General features: G+C 42.9%; 1 protein-coding gene across 1 annotated transcript in view; it reads left to right on the forward strand.

The window, feature by feature from the left end:
* The window catches only part of Micu2 (mitochondrial calcium uptake 2), an 83,056-nt gene extending 65,843 nt beyond the window's left edge, over positions 1-17,213 (forward strand). Inside the window, exons 7-12 of the mRNA XM_059273072.1 lie at positions 1,030-1,095; positions 4,657-4,754; positions 9,081-9,252; positions 13,905-14,013; positions 14,386-14,543; positions 16,043-17,213. Of these exons, the coding sequence (XP_059129055.1) occupies positions 1,030-1,095; positions 4,657-4,754; positions 9,081-9,252; positions 13,905-14,013; positions 14,386-14,543; positions 16,043-16,147 (708 nt within the window). The 3' untranslated portion in view covers positions 16,148-17,213. The remainder of the gene's footprint in view (positions 1-1,029; positions 1,096-4,656; positions 4,755-9,080; positions 9,253-13,904; positions 14,014-14,385; positions 14,544-16,042) is intronic.
* Positions 17,214-24,516: the final 7,303 nt, after the last annotated feature.

Raw genomic sequence — 24,516 nt, forward strand, 5'->3', positions numbered from 1 at the left:
TGCAAGGCTAGGATCTGGGTTTTAATGTGTGTAATCTTCTCTGATGCATTGTCCATAGTAACCAAGCAGGGAGTACCAGGTGAAGCCCAGCTGAGCCAAGCATGGCAGAGTGCTCCTGCCTGAGGCTGAGTGCTCCTTACATGGTAGTCTAGTGGGTTATGTTCATGTCTGCGTGAAAGAAGTGAAGGTGTGGGGCAAAGGGAGGGCTACAGAGTGCGAGAAGTGGGCCAGCACTGTACCATTGGGTTTTCAACACAAGGTGAAACCAGTGTCAAGCTTTCAGTTGTTTCCCTTAAGTCACAGAGGTGTTGAGTACAGGGGAGGGAGGGCTCTAGAGAACCCAGCACAAGCCATTTGTCTAACCAAACATAGAACCGGGTGCCAAGTTTAGATTGATAATTTGTGATTTAATGTTAGCAGTTTGTAATTACCAACAAGTCACATTTTTTAAGAAAGTCCTGATGACTTTTTCCTAGTTGATTTAAACCACAGTTTGTGATTGTGTGTACATCTCATTTCTCTTTAATCCTTTTCTTTTAATTTGCTTTCCATGTGAAGACTGGTACAAATGACTCTAAAGGTAGGTAGGTTACTTAACATACTCGGTTTTAAGAAACTGTTAGTTTTATAATTAACAAAAGTGTAAGTATTTCAGCATGTTACAAATAAATAAAAGGAAGCGCATGTATAGAGGAGTGGCCTTGTATGTGGTACGGATCTGAAAATGTGGCTGTAAACTATCAGTGGTTTAAGAAACGTGCCTGAATAAAAATGGCCCAGAAGGAAGACGAGGTAGAAGCCTTGCAGACTGCAGCCATTAGAGTTCGTCTGTGGGAGGAGCTGCAGCTAAGCAGAGAACTGTGGCCAGGGTGGCCTCTCTACCTGCTTCCTCCTGCAGTCTTACATGGCAAGCAGTCAGCCGCAGACAGCTAGATGCCCTCTGACAGTTTAGCATCTGTTTCCAGGTTACTTTATTACTCAAAACCTTTATTAGACAGACTTGTAAGCTCATTTCTGTAATCTTTTCAGCTGCAGAAGATCATAAGTAAGCAAGATGACTTCAAGACAGTGAAGACTAATGAGACAGAATACCAGGTATGTAAGGAAACCCTTCCAAATACACGGGTCAGTAACAGCTGTCATCCCAGGTTATTGTGGGATTCATGAAGGACTTGGTGTCTAGCCTACATACCACCAAGCTACACAGCTATGTGCAGATGCACAGGGCTGTCCTGCCAGTGCCAGGCCCCTGCCCTGGGCATCGAGTGAGGTTCCTATGTATAGCCAGGGGCTTTTTTTCTTTTGTTTTTCTGGGAGACAAAGTCTCACTTTGTAGCTCAGACTGATCTTGAACTTCTAGCAATCTTCCATCAGCCTCCCTAGTGCAACATGCCCAGTTTGATTTTCATTTTTATATAAGCAGTAGTATACTGTATATCCCACACACACACACATTTTTCTTAATTTGTGGGGAGTATGTGTGTACCACAGCACAGGTGTGGAAGTCAGACCCCAACTTCTGATGTCTGTCTTTGCCTGCCTTGTTTAGGACTCTCCCCTCTGCACCTCCCATCTCCACACAGGAGTGCTGGGATCATGAACTGGTGCTGTTGTGCTGACAGTGCGTAGGTTCTGAGGACCTGAACTCAGTCCCCACTCCTGTGTGGTCAGTACTCTACACACACAACTGTCCCCATAGCTCAATATCTCATCTCACTGTGGCTTCAAAGTACATTGTTGTATGGCTATAATATTTATGCTGTCATTTCCTTTTGGGGAATATTTAGCATATATCTCTTTCATAGTTCATAAAGCTGCAAGGAATAATCTTAAGATTACACTGTTTTATAGGCATGTGACTGTATCTTAGGGATAACTTACCACAAATTCAATTGCTGGATCAAGAGTATGACTGTTGATAAGGTTAACAGACTTTGATGAATATTAACCAGTATGTCCTGTGGAACATGAATTTTTATTTCCACTAGTGGTGTATACCAATACATTTTGACTGACAATGTTCTATTAAATGTAACTCCATCCTGTGAGATTTACTTAAACTTCTGAATCACTCCATCTTTAGAACATATCTATTTCAAAATGTGTAAATTTTTAAAAATCACAACCTCTGCCAGGAGCACATCTGTATCCCAGCACTTGGGAGGCAGAGGCAGACAGAGCTCTGTGAGTTCAAGACGAGCCTGGGCTACACAGTGAGACCCTGTCAAAAACCAAAACAGCCTCCCCTCCACTGACAGCACAGCAGGGAGGATTTAATCCTGATGCCAAAGTTGTCTTTTTAGGAAGAAAAAGTATTTTACTTAAGTTAGTCTAGGCTGGGAAATTGCTCGGTTGGTAAGCACTTGCATTAGAAGCCCAAGGACATGAACTCAATCCCCAGAACCAACGTAAAAGCTACATTTAGTAGTGTACACTTGTAATCCCAACACTGGGAAGGCAGGCAGGAGTATCCTCGGGGTTCCCTGGCAAGCTCATCTAACCTAACCTAGTTGGTGAGCTCTGGGCCAGTGAGAGACCTGGTTTCCAAAGAAGTGGACGTATTCCTGAGGGTAACACCTAGGGTTGTCTTCTGGCCTACACACACACAAACACTGTTAAAAATAACAATAATTAAGAGCTGGGGAAATGGCCCAGTGTCTAAAGCACTTGTGTGGAAACATAAGAACTGAACTCATGTACATACTGGGCAGGTAGAGCGGCCATGGTGATCACAGCTTTGCAGATACAGGGCTTCTGACAGTCAGGGCCCAGTTAGACCTTGCCTCAGTATAGTGGAGAGTAATCCAAAGGAGTTCCTGTGTCAGCCTTGAGCATCTACACACATGCACCACACATACACAAAGGCAGATATGTATAATACATGAATGGGAAACTCCTTGAAACAAATGGAAACTTAGAAATATTTGTTTGCTTAGAGCAAAGTATGTTCACATTGTTAAAACAGTGCTGTACTTCTTGAATCTCAGAATCTGGACCTCTGAGGTAGAATTGCAACTTCAAGGCCAAGTTGGGCTATGGTGAGATCCTTAACTCAAAAAAAAAAAAAAAGATAAGGCTTGAGAGATAGCTCAGTAGTTAAGAGGATTGGCTGCGCTTCCACAGGTCCTGAGTTCAATTCCCAGCACCCACATGGCAGCTCACAACTGTCTATAACTCTAAGCCTATAGGATCCAATGCCCTCTTCTGGTGTACAGACATACATGTACACAGATCTTTAAAGAGGGGAAATGGGCAAGGAAACTGAAAATGCAGCTCAGTGTATCGGCTTACAGAGCATGCACAGAATCCAAGGTCAGTTCCTAGCACCACATAAATAAAGCATAGAGGTGCAGTCCTATATCCAGGAGGTCAAGGTCATCCTTGCTATAAGAAACCCTGTCTTAAAAGAACAAAAGTTAAAATAGACTTGTAAAGTAAAATCAGCAACTCATAAATAGGGACTTTAAAGCAGATGTTATGTGAGACTGTCACTTCATTTAATTTTATGTTGAACAAGACTTAATCTAAATCTAACTAGAAAAACAAAATTACCAGGGAATTAAGGGGAAGAATTGGTAAATATGATCAAAATACATTGTATGAAATTCTCCAAGAATTAATAAAAATATTTTAGCTACCATAAACTTTTATTCATGCTTTGACATTTGGTCTGATGTTTGGTAAATGTCAAAAGTAGAAGCTATCCTTCTGAAGGGAATGTGGAAGTGTAACGTTCTGTCTAAACACATAGCTTATACCCCGCAGAATTAACAAGGATCATATTTTTATGAAGTTGAATGTTACTCAGATTACTGGCACAATCATAATAGTCACCTACTATTAAATAGCTAGCCCATCAGTAAATACTATATAGTGTTTTGGGAATAAAACAGTTTTTTTCTGAGCTTAAATTTGGGGACATTTGGCTATTTAATTGATTTGTCCTCTGATTCTGTAATCCTGAGGCAGATACCCTTAACTTCATTAGATATGTAGAACCTTACTACTGTGGAAATTTCAATCTAAAAATAAAAATTTCTAGTTTATAGCCAAACAGTGAGAGAGAGAATAAAGACACTCTTTCACAGCTAATGGTGTCTGTGGGCCCTGTGTGGGACACAGGCCTTTACTAAGAGGTGCCAAAGAGCTCCCTCCTTCAGTTATTTGAGTTAGACAGCCCCTGACTGAACTGCCACTCTATACAGAGAGAAGTCAGCACTGAAGACAGGAGCATAGGGTACTAGACTCCAGACCAGTGTGGTGTGGGCTGCAGAGAGCCTTCTGGGTAGCAGTGTCAAAAGCATTTCAAGGAGCAGTAGAAGGGGCTTACACCACTAGTCCAGGTGTGGTAACACACACCTGTAATCTCACCTGTACCGAATGAGGGCAAGGAATGAACACCCTGGACTCTTTCTAGATTTTTTACTTTCCCCCATTTAGTATAATTTCAACTGTAGGTTTGTTCTGTTAGGACGTGTCCCTTCTGTACTAGTTTCTGTAGGGCTTTTATCACAAAAGGATGTCAAGTGGAGGGGGGGAGTTAGTCAAGGAATAAGCAGGAATGACTGCCCTCACTCCCTTCTTGTCCTATAGGACACACTTGTGGATATTTCCCCAAGCTCCCACCCACAGGTTCCTTTTTGTCCTTTCTTATAGGAACCAACAGTGAAAGAGCCTGGAATTAACACAACCCTTCAAGTGCGTTTCTTTGGGAAAAGAGGAGAAAAAAAACTTCATTATAAAGAATTTCGAAGGTAAACATAAAATTTGGGAAATTTTTATATGTAAGAAATGAAGAAACTGGCCAGGCAGTGGTGGCACACACCTTTAATCCCAGCACTCAGGAGGTAGAGGCAGGCAGATCTCTATGAGTTCAAGGCCAGCCTAGTCTACAAAATGAGTTCCAGGACAGTCAGGGCTACACAGAGGAAACTCTATCTCAAAAAGCCAAAAAAGAAAAGAAAAAGGAAAAAAATGAAGAAACTGAATATCCTCATTTCCTAGAACTGCAGACTGTAAGGTAGCAGTTCTCAGCTTTAGAGTCATGACCCCTTTGGCAAACCTCTGTCTCAAAAAATATTTCCATTACAATTCCTAACAGTAACAAAATTACAGTTATGAAGTATCAGTGAAATAACTTTATGGTTGGGGTCAGCACAGCATGAAGAGCTGTATTAAAGGGTAGCAGTGTTAGGAAGGCTGAGAAGCACTGCTCTAGACTAAGATTCTATTTATGGTTCTTTAAGGTATTTATCACTGAGAACTTAACCTATAAAACATAAAGTTACTATTCTTAAAGTAGTCTAGCCTATTTAAAAAATAATGTCATTTATAAAACGTAATAGTTCTTTTTGGTTACTTGATACTGCCAACTAAGAGACATACCCCTAGCATCACTTCAAAGGTGTTTTGTTTTGGTGTTTTTGGTTTTTTGAGACAGGGTTTCTTTGTGTGCTCCTTGTAAGTAAATTTGTTGCAACTCTGTGGGTTTGGTCCCGTGTTTTGGCACCAAAATGTGAGTTTTGCAACTCTGGGGAAAGGTATCCTGACTACTTGGGGAGTCAGGCAACACCTGAGCTGATTAGGACAGCTCTGCCGGCTGGAGCTGCAAAAGAGACAGCTCAACCATGGAAAGCGAGGTATCCCCAACACCTCGAGCTGCTCAGGACAGCTGAGCCCTAAAGGTGTCCTGGACACTTGGAGCTGCTTTAGGATAGCTCTGATGGCTGGAGATGCAAAGAGACAACTCAGCCCTGGAAGGGAAGGAATTCTGACTGCTCAGGAGAGTCAGGCCTGGAACTGCTTCAGCAGGGAAGGGTATCCTGACTGTTTGAGAGTCAGGCGTGGAGTTGCCAAGAGCTCTGCAGGGAAAGGTATCCTGACTGTTCGGGAGAGTCAAGCTATACCTGGTGTGATGGGGGATGGACTCCCCGCAGGATATAGCAATCCTGCTCCTCTCCTGGAGAGCCACTACAGCTGGGCTTTGCTCAGCCCTCCTTTAAGGGGACTTCCTAGCAGAGCTCTGCTTCTCTGACCTAGGATGTTGCTTCTTTTGCTTCACTCTGCAAAAAGGGAAACCCCTGCAGAAATGTAGCAATCTCCTCCGGCTCTGGAGAAAAGTGTTACTTTTTCAGCTCTCTCTTGCTCTGTCCACTGAGGGATGTCTCAGCAAGGATCTTCTGTTCAGCTCCTCCTTGCTCTGTTCACTAAGGGACATCTCAGCGAGGATCTTCTCTATGCCAGTGAATGAAGGTCTTCACACCCAAAACTCTTGAGAAAAAGGTTTATTTGGGAAGGAGGAGTCCAGGAGAGTGGCTGCCTCTACCAGAGTGGAGAAAACAGCTCTTTTTAACTGATCAAGCAGGGCAGTTTGTATAGGATGTCTTGGGGGTGGAGTCAACCATGGGTTGACTTGGGGCCCAGGGTTCTGCTGTCCTGCTCTGTGATTGGTTGGTTTCACAAGTCAGTTGGCCAGGGGCAGAGATGGCTCTGAACTGAACCAAACTGTGTTTCTTTCACTGGCCTTTCTTAGCTTTTAAGGCCAGGGTACATTTCTTTCACTGACTCTGACTCTAGGGACCAAGAGTGTTTCTTTGGCACTAGTTTCAGAGTCAGGGCATGTTTCCTTGGTTCTGGGTTTGGGGATAAAGTGTTAATTTCTGTGGCTCAGGTCCCAAACCCAGGCTGTATTCTTTCCCTGGTCCTGGGCCCCAGGGCCAGGGTTCTACTGCCCTACTCTGTGATTGGTTGGTTTCACAAGTCTGTTAGCCAGGGGCAGAGATAACTCTGATTTGAGCCAAACTGTGTTTCTTTCACTGGCCTTATCTGAGCCATCTTTCCCTAGTTCTGGGCTCCAGGGTCAGGGTGGGTTTCTTTAGCCAGCCCCTTTTCCCTACACTCCTGGCTGTCACTTTATAGACCAGGCTGGCCTTGAACTCACGGAGATCCACCTGACTCTGCCTCCCAAGTGCTGCGATTAAAGGCATGCACCACCACTGCCCAACAATTTTGTTTTTAACACAAAACAGCTAGCCACATTGAATGTAAAACAAGGCCATGCGCTGTGTCCCTGAGTGCAGCTCTGCTGTGGCCAGCACCAGCTGATCTCAGCCGGAGTTACTGTGCAATGAAGCTGTTCTGAGATGTGGGGACTCAGCTCTGGTCTACATAGGCCTCTTCTGTAGAGGCCCAGTATAATCTGTATAACCCAACAGCTATATTATGAAAGCAGCTGGAACAGTGCATTAGGAAGCAGGCAGCTCCATGTCTCGGATAAAGCTTTATGCTAACACTGACTTTAAGCAGTTTGCTTAACTTCCCTGAATTCATTTCTTTGTAAAATTGGGCCAATAGAGTATCTGATTTCTGCTGACATTAACACAGTGGAGCCCTGCTTACCTCCTCCCAGGGCCTCCCTGTAGTGCTCTCTGGAATAGTCTCTCAGCAGGTACTAGAAAGCAGCAGATCAGAACACCAGAAAAATACTGATCTGGAAAGCAGAGGGCCTGCACCTTATTCAGCTCACTGCATTTCTGCTGAGATTTTGTGTGTGTGTGTGTGTGTGTGTTGTATGTCAGGCCGTGTCTCAAACACTAATCCCTTTTGCAAGCTATGTGATAACATGCACACCATTCAGATGCATTGCACTAAGTGCTTCTGTCAATGAAGAGGTGACCTACTCGCTGATTTTACCCCATGTAGATGAAGGGGAGACCCCCCCCCCCCCGTGAAGGTGTGTAGCCCATGAAGTTATATGGGTTCTCATATGTTTATCAGATGGTTTTCTTTTAAAAGGCCCTTGGCATTGCAAGGAAGCTGAAGCGAGAAGAGACACGTGTTCTTCCTTTTCGTAACTGACACCAGTGAGCAGACGCACACTGTAGTCAGTGCCGTTCAGACGAGGCGGCCCCTCTGCTTTCTCCTCCTCCTCTGTCCAGTTGGTCACCAAATACCGTTAATTCCCTTCTCGTGATCTCTTGGTTCCTCACTTCCCCCAGTGCTGCAGCAACCCAGCACAGTTCTTTGCCTCTTGCTCCGTTTCTTCAGTCAGCCTACCGATCTCTTACCGCCTTCCTCCTATCTCAGAAGACAGGTGAGAGGAACAGCACAGCTCTGTTGTGCACATCTCTTTGTGCTACACACTCATCTCCAAGTAAAGACTCTGTAATGATCCCAAGGCAGATCAGTCTGTGAAGTGCTTGTTCTGTAAACACAAGGGCCTGGTGAGGAAGCAGACGCCGCTGCACATGCCTGTAACTCGAGGAAGTTTGCAGGAGAATGCAGACCCTAAAGCCAGCTGTTAACAATGGTGCTTTCTCCCACTGGACTGAAGGTGTCTTTTTTTATCCCATGTATCTATTGCACCCATTTCAAACTGTGGTATGACACACACACAAATAAAAATGTATTTTAAAGGAGATTGCAACACATGAAAACATAGGATGCTCAGAATGGCTTTCACATGCCTTGGGTAATAATCCCTAGTGCAACTCTTCTAGGTTCTTGTTCAAGAAGTAAAAGTTTGATCTTGCAGCTATTCAACCTGTACCTTCCCAGGAAGCTGTTGGTGTGACTTTGCTCAAAGTGCCATGCTGTTTTTATGAAAAAGAAAAGAAAAGGCTTGTTGAGTTGTAGACTTTCACACTTTTGCCCTGATAACTCAGATAATGTAGACCTAAGCTTCTGATACAAAGTCATTGTCCCTGTGTTGGTGTCCATTCATTATTAAGCTAAAAGGAATGTCCTCTCTTAAACTTTAATTTTTCCAGTTATTGATGTTTCTACATTAGAAGAAATGCTTTCCACAGGATGTTAGTTTCTGTGGATCTATTAAAGCAACATTTTGCATAACTTTTACGCCTTCACGTTGATCACAGCTTAGGTTGCCAGGTGTAATCTGCACAGACATGCTGGACTATTGGACTTCACCGGCTTCTCTGGCTGCTCCTCCACACTCTGACACAGCCCTGATGCTTCCTTATGCTCTCCTGCCAGAGGCCAGCCACTTGGTGAAGCCCCACTTACAATATTGGGTGGAATGCCACTAGCTGATTATACCAATTTTGTATTTTAATATCTAGATTTATGGAAAATTTACAAACAGAAGTTCAAGAAATGGAATTCCTTCAGTTTTCTAAGGGTCTGAATTTCATGAGAAAGGAAGACTTTGCAGAGTGGCTCCTTTTCTTCACTAACACTGAAAACAAAGACATCTACTGGAAAAACGTGAGAGAAAAGTTGTCGGTAGGAGAGGTCGGTACGCCTTTTTCTTATACGTGGGATAGAAATGAAACTAGAAAGTTCATATAACCGAGGAAAGTAACTTCTAAATTACCTGAGACAGTGCTCCTGTTACTGAAGCATGAAAGCGGTCAGGGACATCTTCTGTGTACAGTCTCCCTGTCGTGAGCTGCCTCAGACAGAGGACAGCCTCTGAGCCCTGCAGCTCCACGGTGGGACAGGGCTCTCCCCAGTGCTGACTGCTGCTCTGGAGAGCTTAGCCAGTGAAAATGAGCAAGGTTGTTGGTAAAGACTGTAAAACTGTGAAAGGGGGCCATGTTGTCCCTGTTTACATAGGCTTTGACTCCAGCCAGCGAGCCCAACAGAACCCACTTGAAAACCACTAGGAACAATATGAATTCAGTGAAATGCCTGTTATGTCATTAGTATGTTAGAAGTGGCTGTCCTGTGTACACATTTTAAGGGAGAAAGTATGATGTGTGTATGAGATACAAAATGATAATCACCAAACTAGCAATCATGGCTTTTGCACGTGTCTGAGTTACTTTCTGTTGCTGTGATAAAACGCCATGACTAAATACAACTTACAAAAGAGAACATTTAACTTGGGCTTCCGGTTTCAGGGTTGGAGTCCATGGTGACATAGCAAAGGTATGGTGGCAGGAACAGCCGAAAGCTCAAATCTTAAGCCACAAGTTAGAGGCAGAGAGAGAGAGACGCTGGGAACGACACATGTCTTTTGAAACCTCAAAGTGTGGCATACGTCCTCCGACAAGGCCACACCTCCTAACGCTTCTCACACAGTTCTACCAGCTGGGGACCAGGTAGTTAAGCATATGAGCTGTGAGCCATGGGTGCCCTTCTCATTCAGACCTCTGTCCACTAGTGAAATTTCAAGGGATTGTTTGTTATATTTCTGTTTGTTTTGAATCTGTGCCTAGCCATATTGCAGGGACTGATCTTAAACTTGGAAGCTCAGGTGGTCTTTCACCTCTGCTTCCCAAGGAGCTGCAACCACAGGCATTTGTCAACAGTTTTTTTCTTCCTTTGTAATTTTATGTAAGCAAAATGGATTTGGCATGAAGAAGTATTTTTATATAAGGTCTTAAAAACTATTTCTATTTTTTAAATTATGAACCCCTTTCTTTTTTTTTATGTGTGCCCATGTGTGTTTATGAATGTGTATATGTGATGCTCATGGAGGCCAGAAGAAGGTGTCAGATCCTCTGGAACTGGAGTTACAGGAGTTTGCAACCCACTCTAGGTGTTGGGGGTGGAATTCTGGCCCTGTGCAAGAGCGGCCAGTATTAGTACCTGCTAGGCCATCTCTCCAGCCTTTAGAGCTACTTCCAACAAAAGGGAAAAGATAGAATATGAGTGATTCAGACATGGTGGCACACAACTTTAATCTTAGCACTCAGAAGGCAGAGGCAGGTGGATCTCTGTGAGTTCCAGGTCAGCCGGTCTATAGAGTGACAGCCAGGAGTGTAGGGAAAAGGGGCTGGCTAAAGAAACCCACCCTGACCCTGGAGCCCAGAACTAGGGAAAGATGGCTCAGATAAGGCCAGTTCCAGGATAGTCAGGGCTACACAGAAAAACCCTGTCCAAAAAAAAAAAAATAATTTAATTTTTAAAATGAAGAAACATTTACAGTGGTGATGCACGCCTTTAGTCCCAGTACTCCAGAACCGAGGCAGATAGATCTTGAGTTTGAGGCCAGCCTGGTCTACAAGCTAGTTGAGGACAGCCAGGGCTACAAGGAAAAACTCTGTCTCAAAAAAAAACCCAAATTAAAAAATTTTTTAAAAGGAAAGAAATGTTTACAACCTGATTAGATACAAGGAAACAGCTGGTTTTAGAGCTGCCGCTGGTGTGGAAGAGGAAACAAGTGTTTCACATAGAAATGCTCCTCCTGGGCCTGTCAGGTTGACAGCTGGAGCTAGTTAGCACAGGATGGACTCTTAAAACCCATGACTCTCAAACACTCAGAAGGATCTGCGACTTCTCTATTTATATGAGAATTTAAAAGATCAGTCTGTCAACTACTACAAAGTATCTGAAATTTTTATGTTTCCAAATTACCCTGCACAATTTAATGGATGCTTACAGAAGATACAAGATTATTGGGTCAGAGACCAAAAAAATAAAAATAAATAAAACAAAACAACCATTACTCACAGCACGAGGGTGAGCATCCTGTTTGTGTTAATTTACCCTTACTACCCAAAGCCCTAACAGTGATTGGGAGAGTCCCTGAGGAAAGCTGCCGTGCAGGAGATCATCCACAGTCAAACACATCAGTCCTTCAGAAGAGGCCAGAAGCAAGGTTTCCTGACCTCTCTGCAGAAGGAGGCCTTGTTGTTATTATACTGGCTGTAAACAAAGTAGTCCTCTGTCTGAGGGAAACACTGTGTAGTCAGGGTGCCCGTGTGGTGGGGCCACCCCTGAGCTGGTGGCCTTGGGTTCCATAAGAAAGCAGGCTGAGCAAGTCAGTAAGCAGCACCCATGGCCTCTGCATCAGCTTCTGCTTCCAGGGTCCTGCCCTGCTTGAGTTCCTGACCTGATTTCCTTCAGTGATGGACAGTGATGTGGGTGTGTGAGCCAAATAAGCCCTTTCCTCTCCAAGTTGTTTTGGTCATGGTGTTTCATCACAGCAATGATAACTGTCACCAGGACAGGACATACAGTCACCAGAAGAGAAATCTCATATGCACAGTGTAAAACCTCATTCTGAGGATGTTCGGGTTCAGATGGGAATGAGGTGCCGTTTCCACCTGTGGAAAAGCCTTGCATGCACAGGGTCCTGCGTTCAGGCCTCAGCATGCTGGAGAGAGAAGTGGGCGTCGGAATGGCTGCACTCCATGCCTGTTTTAAAATCATGACAAGATATACAGAGAAATGGTCCCTGTTCACAACTGCTGACAAATTCACTGTGAAAAAGAAAAAGGTGGAGTGCAGAAACGCGTGAGAAGGTGGTTCCCGAGTCGGACGGGCAGTCTGTGTTGTGTGGGGTGCACAGCTGTTTTTATATGAGCTGTGTGTTTCTGGAAGCATACAGGTGCTGTCCATGCCTTTGCAGTGAGGTCAGAAGAGGTCGGAGGAGGAAGGAAGGCTCCTTATCCTTCACACTGCTGACATTTTTTTAACCTTGGTCGTATATTCTTCACAGTTTTTTTGTTGGGACTGGAGAGGTGGCTCAGTGGTTAAGAACACTGGCTGCTCTTGCAGAGGACCCAGTTTGATTCCAGCCCCCACATGGTGGCTCACACCTGTCTGTAACTCCGTCTAGGGGGCTTGATGCTTTCTCTGGCCTCCGTGGGCAGCAGGCGTGTAAGTGGTACATAGATAACACCCAGACACACAAGAAAAATAATAAATTTTTTAATTTGTTGTAGTTTTTACAAAAAAAAAACTTTAATTATTCCACAAAGGCCCACAAAAACTGAAAGCAGTGAGACTTGTGTAGACCATGTGTGGATAGAGGGCAGGTCCTAAAAGGCCCTGCAAAGATAAGATCTGGAAGAATTTTCTGTAAGATTGAGAACTTTCACACTGTGGCTCGGCTGGCGTGTACCTATAATCCAGCTACTCTGGAGATCAAGGCAAGAGGGATAATGAGTTTGAGATCAATCCAGGCATCATCGGTTGAAGGAGGAGAAGAGTTTTCTGAGTTTTTTTTTTTAATTTAAGATTTATTTATTTTATGTATGAGTGCTTTATCTAGTGTATGGCTTTATAACAGAAGAGGGCATCAGATCCCACTATAGATGGTTGTAAGCCACCATGTGGGTGCTGGGAATTGAACTCGGGACCTCTGGAAGGGCCATCTCTCCAGCCCCTCTCTGATTTCTTTTTACTGGAAAGAGTAGCTTTTTAACTTAGGTTTTGTTTGTTTTTAAGTACATAGATACTGAAATCAGATAGACCAGGGTTCATATGTCATTGTTATACTCCATAGACCTTGGACAAAGGAACCTAAGAGGTGCCTGCCTGTGATTTAGGCTAAGGTCTCACACATCATGGATGGCAGAGCTGAAGTTTCAGCATAGGCCACCTTGCTCAGTGCCTGTACACCAGTTAAGTAGGAGTAGCCCACTGAACAGGCTGTGTTAGTCTCCTTGGCCATGGTCACAAACTACAGAAACCTGTTGTCTTCTCTGTGTTCTGGAGATGTGACGTCTAAGATCAAATGCCAGCAAGGCTGGGTTTGAACTGGTTTTTTGGTGAAATTCCTCTCAGCTTCCACACAGTGTCATCTGTGTTGTCGTATGACTGCTGCTTTGGGGGTGTGTGCACATGTATGCAGGGAGAACGGGAACCAGAGCGGCAATGGGCACTAATGAGTATTCCCTCAGACATCAGCCTTACAGGCTGCAACCCTCCTGTGACCGCAGCCTCCTTACCAGGGGGTTAGAACTTCAGAATGAGCCTAAGGAGGAAACCAGGGCTGGTCCAGAGAACCCGGTCCACACAGCACGTGGTAGCCCTTGTTCTCATGGACCTTCCTCAGCTGAGAATCTAGTATCTGTTCTTATCCTGTTTAACATTTCATCAACTTGCTTAGAGAGATCGAAGTTCATAAGCTTTAGGATAGAAGACTTAACATCAATAAGATTTTGATGTATATACAAAATTGTAATTTTAAAAAACTTTCTTTTTATTAGAGCATTAGTTTGGATGAGTTCAAGTCATTTTGCCATTTTACAACGCATTTGGAAGACTTTGCTATCGCCATGCAAATGTTTAGCTTAGCTCATCGCCCTGTAAGACTGGGTAAGATATGGATCATTTCATTTTTATTGTCTGTAAGTAGTTTCACCATTCAGTAGATGATACCGATAAGGAGATGATTAGCAAGCAGTAAAATAATGCATCTTGGTCATTCTCAGTTCGTAGCACCAGCACACTCAAGAGTTACTTTATTTGCTTTTATTTTCTTACTCTCAAGAAGGGGGAAGAGGGAAGGGAGTGGAATTAACTATGTTACTAGGAGCCTCGATTAACTGGAAATGGCCTGCTTTACTCTCATGGCATTTCTCAACCAAATGCATGATTTGAATACACCTCACAAATCATGGCACTGTGGGTTACGTCACTTAGACTAATTTATCTGGTTGATTGGCAGTCTCTTGTTCTGCTTTTCAGCGGAGTTTAAGAGAGCTGTGAAAGTAGCAACTGGACAAGAACTCTCGAACAATATTCTGGACACTGTCTTCAAGATCTTTGACTTGGACGGTGATGAGTGCCTAAGCCACGGGGAGTTTCTTGGAGTATTGAAAAACAGGATGCATCGAGGTTTATGGGTAACAGATTTTTAGTTTATTTCTTGTTTTGTTTTTTTAAACCTGTGTTCTTACATGTTAGTGACAATGGTATTAAACCTAGGATTTAGGACAAATGTAATATGTTAAGTGGAATCTTAATCGTTTATACAGAAACTATAAACTACAACCAAAACACTGAGCTGTCTTTTACAAAGAATAATATTTAGTGTTTTCTTTGCTTTAAAAAATAACCTGAGTCTGGGGAAATAGTTCAGTTAGTAAGTACCTGGGTTCAGTCCCCAGAAACCATATAAATGCCAGGCATGGTGGCATGTGCCTGTAATCTCAATTGTGGGGAGGCAGAGATAGGCAGGTCTGAGGGTTTTGCTAGCTAGCCAGACTAGCCTACTTTTTGAGCTTCAGGCCAGTGAATAACACCCAAGGCTATCCTCGGACCTCGGTCATAGTACATACTTGCACATGTGCTTGGACATACAGGCACGCGCACACACACACACACACACACACACACACACACACACACACACACACACTTGTATATTTGTGCACATGCGCACACACGCACAAATCTGAATCTAGTAGAAAAACCACTCTTCAGAAATCACAGCCTTGGGTCTAACCTGGAGTCTGACTCTGGATCTGACCTTAGATCTGACTTTGGAACTGACCTTGGATCATTAGGTTCAAATCCTGCTCTGTCGTGTATTGACTGAGAATCTTGAAAAGCCACTTAGTTTTTCTGTGCCTCAGAAACCTCATCTATATAAGTAAGAAAACTAATAGATTTACCAACAATAGCTATACTGGGAACTAAATATAAAGCATGCAGAACTCTCAATACTTGTCGTGGCTGCTCATAGTCATGTGCTGGGCTCTGACCAGGGAACAAATGAAGCCCAGAATTTTGTTTGCATTAGCATCTACAAGATATACTCTCGTGAAAGAAATTTGCATTATAACTTGGGTCTAAAGCATCTCCACAGACAGTAAGTACACAGTTAGGAAGAGAGCCAGGAAAGAGGGATAATAGAGAATTGATGTTTGTGTTCGTAGCATAAGATTATTCATTTACAACTTAGAAAAGAGATCCCAATTCCCATAGCACATGTAATCTGGGGGAAGTTAATAAATATGGTCTTCATTACATACATTGGGCAACATAGCCCACCCTCAGCTTTCTTTAAGAAGTGTGGAAAGGCAGTGAGTAGGACCATAAGACAGGAGACCATGCCGGGCGGTGGTGGCGCACACCTTTAATCCCAGCACTTGGGAGGCAGAGCCAGGCGGATCTCTGTGAGTTCGAGGCCAGCCTGGTCTACAGAGCAAGATCCAGGGCAGGCACTAAAGCTACACAGAGAAACCCTGTCTTTAAAAAAAAAAAAAAAAAAAAAAGACAGGAGACCATGCCCATACTCAGCTTTTTTAAAGAAGTTTGGAAAGGCAATGAGCAGGACCGGAAGACAGGAGACCTGGTCTAGCCTGATTCCAGTGACTGCTGGTCTTTCTCTCTCTAACAGGTGCCGCAGCAGCAGAGCGTGCAAGAATACTGGAAATGCGTGAAGAAGGAAAGCATCAAGGGCGTCAAGGAAGCCTGGAAACAAGCTGGAAAGGGCCCCTTTTAAGGAAGAGATGGGTAGCAATTACATCGTTTGAGGTGCCAGAATTTGAGACATTTTCTCAAAGAATGAACTGTTTTTCTCTAAGTCTTCATTGAGTTGCTTTGTAATGTAGAGATGTCATGTACTCATTTTCTGATTCAGGAAATCGGGAGGGCGGGGGAATAAGTGTGTGCCACAGTGTGCATGTGGAAGCCAGAGGCCAGCTGTGGGAGCCGTTCTCTCCTCCTACCATGGGAGTCCCAGAGATTGAACTTGGGTCGTCAAGTGCCTTTACCAGAAAAGCCAAATCACCAGCTGTGACTCAGTCAGTTCTTTATAATAAAAAGAACAAAGTGTTCCTCTACAAAAACACACACTGCATTGTCAGAGGCCTGTATGCAGAGAGATGCTTTGGTAGGCTGGAGGCTCTAGGTCGTCACTGAGCTCTTGGACATGAGGATGTGAAATGCTCTCTAGAAGGCTAAGCAAGTGCCCCAGGGAAAGGGACTTAATTCTCAAGACAGGGATGGATGCCAGAAGCTGTGGTTTCCCGGGGAGTGAATGTAGTCAAACACTTGCTCCCGTTTTGCTTCGCTGTGTTCTGTCCTGTGGGACTGTTCCTTAGCAGTGTGTTCCCTGCCTTGAAAATAACATGTGACAGTGTCTTGTCTGGAAGCAGGATAAAGTATGTACATTGATACAAGAAAAATGTGCTTTCTTTTAAATTTTCCATGCTTCTGAGATATAAATACATTACCCTCTCCCAAACACATGAGTTTGGAGGCTCAGCCTGCATAGGACACAGCTGAGTACCACACTTTCCTAAACACACACACACACACACACACACACACACACATCATAAGATCAAGGTCTTATAAGATATATTGGGTTGTGGGAAACATTCAAGATGGCACTATAAAATAGAAGGCAATAAAATCAATATGAAATCATGTTATGGGGAGATGTATGTACATGTTTATGTATGTGTGTACAGGTGGGCATGTACATGTGTGTGGAAGCCCCTGTTCCTATAACCCCTCATCCGTGATCCTGAAGTACAACCCCAATAAACCCATTACCTCACCAAGCTAGACTGGGATGATACTGTTACTTTGGTCTGTTTTTTTATTTATTTCATGTGTATAGATGTTTTACCTACACTGTGTGCACCTGTGTGTACCTGTGGACATTGCAAGCCACCATGTGGGTGCTGGGAACCAAAACCCAGGTCCTCTGCAAGAACACAGGTGCTCTAACTTTGGAGTCATCTCTCCAGCACCCTGTCCTTTGTCCGGTGAGCACATTTGTCTGTGTCTCACCAAAAACGGTGTCACCACAACACAGATCATAAAATGTTAGGAGATTTTTGTGGGCTTGTTGTAGTTGGGCACGGGTTGTTTTGAGAAAGGGTCTTCCTATGTTACCCTGCCTGTCCTAGACCCTGATATGTAGTCCAGGATGCCCCTGAATTTAGAGATCCACCTGCCTCTGCCTCCTGTGTGGTGGGACTAAAGGACATGGTGACAATGATGTGTCTCAACCTAAAGATTGTACACACCTGCCAGACTAATGGATTACAGCAGAGACGCCCCACAGATGTGATGAGATGGTTTTCCACAAGGCACCCAGAACATTAAGTAAAAGGAAGAGCTTGGTTTTCAACAAAATATGCTGGAAAACTACATATCCACATACTCCTATCTTCCATGCTCCCATGACAGCTCATTGAGCTCTGGACGCTGAATAATTTTCTAGCCCAGAATTCCGAATTCCTTTCACAGTCCTCCCCAAAACAACATGGTCAGGTCTATCAGAGCAGTCCCCCATGATCCTGGTCAGGTCTGTCAGAGCAATCCCCTGTGATCCTGGTCAGGTCTATCAGAGCAATCCCCTGTGATCCTGGTCAGGTCTGTCAGAGCAATCCCCTGTGATCCTGGTCAGGTCTATCAGAGCAATCCCCTGTGATCCTGGTCAGGTCTGTCAGAGCAATCCCCTGTGATCCTGGTCAGGTCTATCAGAGCAATCCCCTGTGATCCTGGTCAGGTCTGTCAGAGCAATCCCCTGTGATCCTGGTCAGGTCTGTCAGCAATCCCTCATGATCCTGGTACCAATTTTTGTTCTGGTTTGTTTTCTGTTGCTATGACAAACATCATGACTAAAATCAACTTGGGAGGGAAAGCGTTTACTTCAGCCTACATCTCCTGATCACAGCCCATCATGAAGAAAGGGCAAAAACCTGGAGGTAGAAACTGACAGTGGCCTTGGAGGCGTGCTGTTTACTGGGTCTGCTTTCTTACACCACCTGAGACCACCTGCCCAAGGGTGGCACTCCTCCCAGTGGGTTGGGCCTGCCCACACTGATATTAATCAAGAAAATGCCCCCACAGACTCGCCTACAGACCAGTCTTATCCCAGCATTTTCTAAACTGAGGTTCCTCTTCTCAGATAATCCTAGTTTGTGTCACGTTGAGAAAAAAAAAAAAAAAAAACACTCCTAGGAATTCAAATAAACACTTACATGCTGATAATCATTGTACATTTAGGCAATATATGTAAACACTCTAGTGTCCATCAAAAGATAAGTAGAAACACAAAATGTTTTGTATACATACAGTGCAGTGTTACTGTTATATAGGGTTAAGGTTCTGGCACATGCTATACCACAGATTGACCTTGAAAAGATTACATATGCAAAATGAAAGCCAGCAGAAAGGACTGATGTACTGTGGTCATGTACCTAGAGCTAAGAGTTGAGTGGGGGAAGGGGATTGGGCAGTTACTTGTGTTGAAGAATGTTAGTTCAAGTTCATGAAAAATTTTATGAACACTTATTGGTAATAGTTACATAACAGTGTGACTGATGTCACTGAGTCACACATTTGTAAATACTGAAAGTTTCCACTTTTGTGTGATATATATTTTATCACAATTTTTTAGATTAGCAGTGTAATAAAACCCATTAAATGTGTACTTGAAATGAGTGAGCAATATAAGATGTGAATTATATCTTAATATATCTGTAAAGATTCATCAATAGATTGGAGAGAAGTATTTGGAAATAGCAAGAAAAAACAAATGATTAACATTGGAATTCTCATCCTTTCCTACTTTCCTCCCCACAACCACTAATATTTTTCTTAAGTTCAATTACATGTATTTGGGGGGGGGGGGTGGCACACATGTGTGACGTGGCATGCCTGTGGATGTCAGAAGACAACTTGAGGAAATCTGTCCTTCCACCATGTGGGTCCCAGAGATCAAACTCACATCTTCAGTCTTGTCAGCAACTGTCTTTACACCCTGGGCCATCTTGCTGGTCACCACCACCATCTTTAACAGATATTTATAATGTCCGTTTATTACTCAGATATCTACCCCAGTAACGAATACCTGAAGTAATCAACTGGTAAAAAGAGAAAGGTCTTTTAGCTCATAAGTTTAGATTTTCCAGGCCATGATCAGGTAGAGACCCATTGCTTGCAGGCTTCTATTGTGGGTCCAAGATGGCAATGATGGGAAGAGGAAAGAGGAAACAAGCAACAAAGGTCTCTCATTCCCTGGGGGACGTATTCCTGATGACACAAAGCCCTCCCCATTAGGCTCCTTCTAAAGGCTTCACTGCATCCTAACAGCACCAAATGATGACCAAACTTTTAAACATGAGTTTTTGGAGGACATTTAAGATCCCACCAGTGAGGTGGCTTAGTGGATAAAAGCATTTGCTGCAGAGGCTTGATGACATGAGTTTAGTCTCTCTAACCCACAAAAAGGACTGGATATGGTGGCTCATCTCTAATCTCAGCATTCCTACAAGAGATGGGAGGAAAAGACAGGATGATTTCACACCTGTTGCATAGTGAGAGATGTTATTGCTTTTTCTCTTTACTCTATTGGAGGGCCTGCCACCCAGCTCCCAAATAAATCACACTGAGGCTTGTTCTTAATTATAAATGCCCCAGCCTTAGCTTGGCTTGTTGCTAGCCAGCTTTTCTTAACCAGATTACCCTGTCTACCTTTTGCCTCTGGGCTTTTACCTTTCTCTTACTTCTGTAAATCTTATTCTTATTCTGTGGCTGGCTGTGTGGCTGTATGGCTGGCCCCTGACATCCTTGTTCTCTTGTTCCTGCTTCTTTTCCTCCTAGATTTCTCCTATTTATTCTCCCTGCCTGCCAGCCCCACCTATCCTTCCTCCTGCTTCACTATTGACCATTCAGCTCTTTATTAGACCAATCAGGTGTTTTAAACAGGCAAAATAACACAAAGTAACACTTCACAAAGTTAAACAACTGGCAACATAAAAGAATGCAACACATCTTTGCATCACTAAACAAATGTTCCACAGCATAAACAAATGTAACACACCTTAAAATAATATTCCACATTTCCCCCTTTTAGTCTAAATAAAAATGAAAGGTTTTAACTTTAATATAATAGAACTACATAAACAAAAACAGTTATCAAGTAAGAATTAATTTACAGTATTCAGTCCATTTATACTTACCATATTTAAACTACTCCATTATATATCTTATCTTAGTCCAAATTTTTATACCTAACTTACTTTCTATCATAGCTAAGGAAATACAACTAATTTAGTCTTTAACTCCATCAAATATCCAGAAGGATGTAATATTATCTAACAACAGAGACATTTAGCTGCCTAGACAGTCACCCAAAGTTCCTCTGCAACTTTGGAGCACTCATCTTCGGCCTACAGGCCTAGTGTATTTGGCAGACTTCACTGAAGCAGGAAATTTGAAGCACTATCCCACCTTGTATTTGTAAAGTTCATCAGTTGCTTTCCTCTGTGTCCTGCAGAATATCTGGCAGACTCCTCTGTGAAGCAGGAATTTTGAAGGACTGTCCTGCCTTGTTTTGGCAAAGTTCAGCAGTCTTTTTCTTGTGTGTCCTGCATGTCCAGTCTACAGAGCACATTGTCAGCAGTCAAAGGCAACAGCAGTTTCTTTGCCTAGTGTCTAACCTTGCCACAATGAAAGCAAACTCCACAAGGAGTTTCTTCAATGTCCATCATCTCTGAAGTAAATTGGTGCTGCCAGGAGCAGATGTGTCTCATTGTCATGAAAACCTTATGTTAACAAAATGTTGTAAATGCCATATTCTATAGGTCTTTAAAGTATTTGAAGACCATTTAATCTAAAATATATTTATTTAACCTTGAAAGCATACCTAATTATTACAAGTTTAATTATTATACATTAACTACTAACCACATTTCTTACTTATACATTTCATTTTTAAATGAACTGCATAAGTACAATACCCTAAACAAAAGTAGAAATATATATACAGTGCAATAAAATTAACGTTAAATTTGTATCAATATACCAAAATCCATGCCAATGCAAAATATCTGAGATTGCTAGTTGTCTTTTTATCCTATATTCTTATATTCCCCTAAATATAGCAAACATCCATAACCTACCAAATAGCCAAAAGTCTCCCACACCCCTCTTGGGAATGTGGGCATCATGTTCTGTCTGTGGGCAAAGACATCTTTAGGGTCCCTTAGAAAATTTGAGATAATGGCCAAGTCCTGGGAAGACCAGCTATAATCTTTGTTGATATCACCTTCCAAGGTTCAGGAGGTCTCCCTTAATCAAACTTGATCCATATTAACCTGGAACAAATCCACAGCCTCTTGTTTCCTGTAGAAACAAACACAAAACCACTTCTCCAAAGCAATGCATATTTTAAGTTCCATTTTACAAATACATTTTTTGACTTCTGCTTTAAAGTTAAGATAGCCCTAAAGTATCTAGGTTAGTTCAATTTTACAGTACTGTTCACAATCCCATGTCTTCTAGCAGCTGTCTAGTATTTGCTCATCAGTATTCAAAAAAAAGTTCAAAATCAACACAATAAAATACAGGATCCAGACTCCCTGTGTATTTTCCATCATTGTGTGGATTTTGTTTTTTTACTGTACTGCTCTCTTTGAAGACTTTATTATTTTAAACTATGTCTTTCTGTGATTGTCCATACTCTTTTTATTTCTTTCTTGAGCCTACACACATTGTAAAACACACTGGAGCCTGTTTAGAGGTTTTTGTTGTTTTTGTTTTTTCTTAATCTGGACCTATTTTACTGTGTATCTCTAGTCTTTTTTGACTGTGTGAGCAAACTTTAAACTGCTAAGCTATAGCTGGATCCTTCTTGCTGCTCTATCTGCTGGCTGCACCTGCTTCTCAAGTCTGAGAGCCAAGCCTAAAGCTCATGGCCTGGTCAGAGGTGCATTGGACCAGGAACTGCATTCAAACCCCCAACTCTGGACTGCCAGTGCCCTGCACAGTGGCAGGCATTTTTCATTTCTATTTAATGTGAAAAAGGCTGTTTCTGTACATCAGAACTTCTTAAAAGAGTGGTATCCATATTTTTTTCTTCTTTTCTTTCTTTTTTTTTTTTTGTTTGTTTGTTTTCAGCTTTCTCAGACCCTAGGGATGTTCAAGCCCCATGTTGGTATGCCAAAATGTTGTTGTTTTTTTAACAACAAACTTTTGGCTCTATGTTCTTTGGGGCCCACTACTCAGGTCCCAAATAAATTACACACTAAGGCTTGTCCTTAATTATAAATGCCCAGTCTAAGCTTGGCTTGTTGCTACCCAGCTTTTCTTAACTTAAAATTACCCCGTCTACCTTTTGCCCCTGGGCTTTTACCTTTCTCTTACTTCTGTATATCTTGCTTTCACTCTTACTCGATGGCTGGCTGGGTGGCTGGGTGGCTGGGTGGCTGGGTGGCTGGGTGGCTGGCCCCTGGCTTCCTCCTCTTCTTGTTCCCTTGCTACTTCTTTTCCTCCTAGATTTCTCCAATTTATTCTCTCTGCCTGCCAGTCCTACCTATCCTTTTTCCTGCCTTGCCATTGGCTGTTCAGCTCTTTATTAGACCAATCAGGTGTTTTAAACAGGCACAGTAACACAGAATTAAACAAATGCAACATAAAAGAATGCAACATATCTTTGCATCATTAAAGAAATGTTCCACAGCATAAACAAATGTAATATATCTTAATATTCTACAACAGAGAGACGAGAGATCTTGCCTCAAAACAAAGTGAAAGAGAGAACTGGCTCCCACAGTTATATAGTAGCCCATGAATGCACACATATACACACACATAAATTAAATAAATGATAAAAGGATTAAATATAAAAGTATCCCAACTATAGCAGTCTTTATTAATCTTTCAAAACATTTGTTTGTCTGTTTGTTTCCATTATTGCTTTTCTTTTTTTCCTTTTTTGGGGGAGTTTTTGTTTGTTTTTTGTTTTTTTTCGAGACAGTGTTTCTCTGTGTAGCCCTGGCTGTCCTGGAACTCACTCTGTAGAGCAGGCTGGCCTTGAATCTGGGCCCACTTGCCTCCGCCTCCCAAATGCTAGGATTAAAGGCTTGCACCACACATTCATTTTTTAAGATAAAGCTGTAACACACATGAATTATAAATAAAATAAAATAGTGTGTAACCAGGAGTTGAGGCACAACTATATTGGAAGAGTTTCCCTAAATAAATTCACATTTCTGGAATAGCCTGAGTCAATGCCCTCTAGAATATCTAGCAACTGGGTAGAGAACAATTGAAGAGGCTGGACACAATTGGGTGCTCCTGTAATCCCAGCTATTTGGGAGGCTGAGGAGAGGATCACGTGAGTTCAAGGTTTTGAGGCAAACCTGGGCAACAGTGAGAAGTTAGGTCAGAAAGGAGTGAAGGGAGCTGATGACTGCGTTCACCATGAGATGTGAGAGTGCACAGCTTGATCTGAGTCCCTAAGAGAGCACTGCACTCACTAGTAAGCAGAGCACAAATTAAGACAAGATACCAATCCATACTTATCAGATTGGCAAAAAGTAGAAATGTGATCCTGCAAAGGTTAGCATGGATTCAGGAAACAAGATCCCTGTGCCTGCTGGCTATAGGCAGTCTTAAGGAAACCTAGAAGGAGCCTGCCTCCTGGACAGATGCACCCAGGGGAGCAGGCTAATGTGCTCGAGGGTGACTCCAAGGCTTTCTTGCCAGGACTGCCCACACCAGTGTTCATCACTAAGGAAAGGCAGAAATAAAATGAGCCAAGGAAGACAGTGCTTGGTTAGAACTGTGGCCTGAGTCAGCAGGAATATGCGTCCAACATAATAAGCTTAAGACATGGGAAATGAGATCTATATATAGCAACCACAATTTATGTAAGTCAGAAATTAGAGCCACTGCCGGTGGATCTCTGTGAGTTCGAGGCCAGCCTGGTCTACTGAGTGAGTTCCAGGACAGCCAGGACAATAAATAAATAAATAAAAATAAATCAGAGCCACTGAGATGGCACATAGTAGGGGCTTTGTAAACTGCAGATAAGCACACAGCTCGGTAGAGAGGGCAGCACAGGAC

Source organism: Peromyscus eremicus, chromosome 9, assembly GCF_949786415.1.
Source record: "Peromyscus eremicus chromosome 9, PerEre_H2_v1, whole genome shotgun sequence".
Classification (NCBI taxonomy): Eukaryota; Metazoa; Chordata; class Mammalia; order Rodentia; family Cricetidae; genus Peromyscus; species Peromyscus eremicus.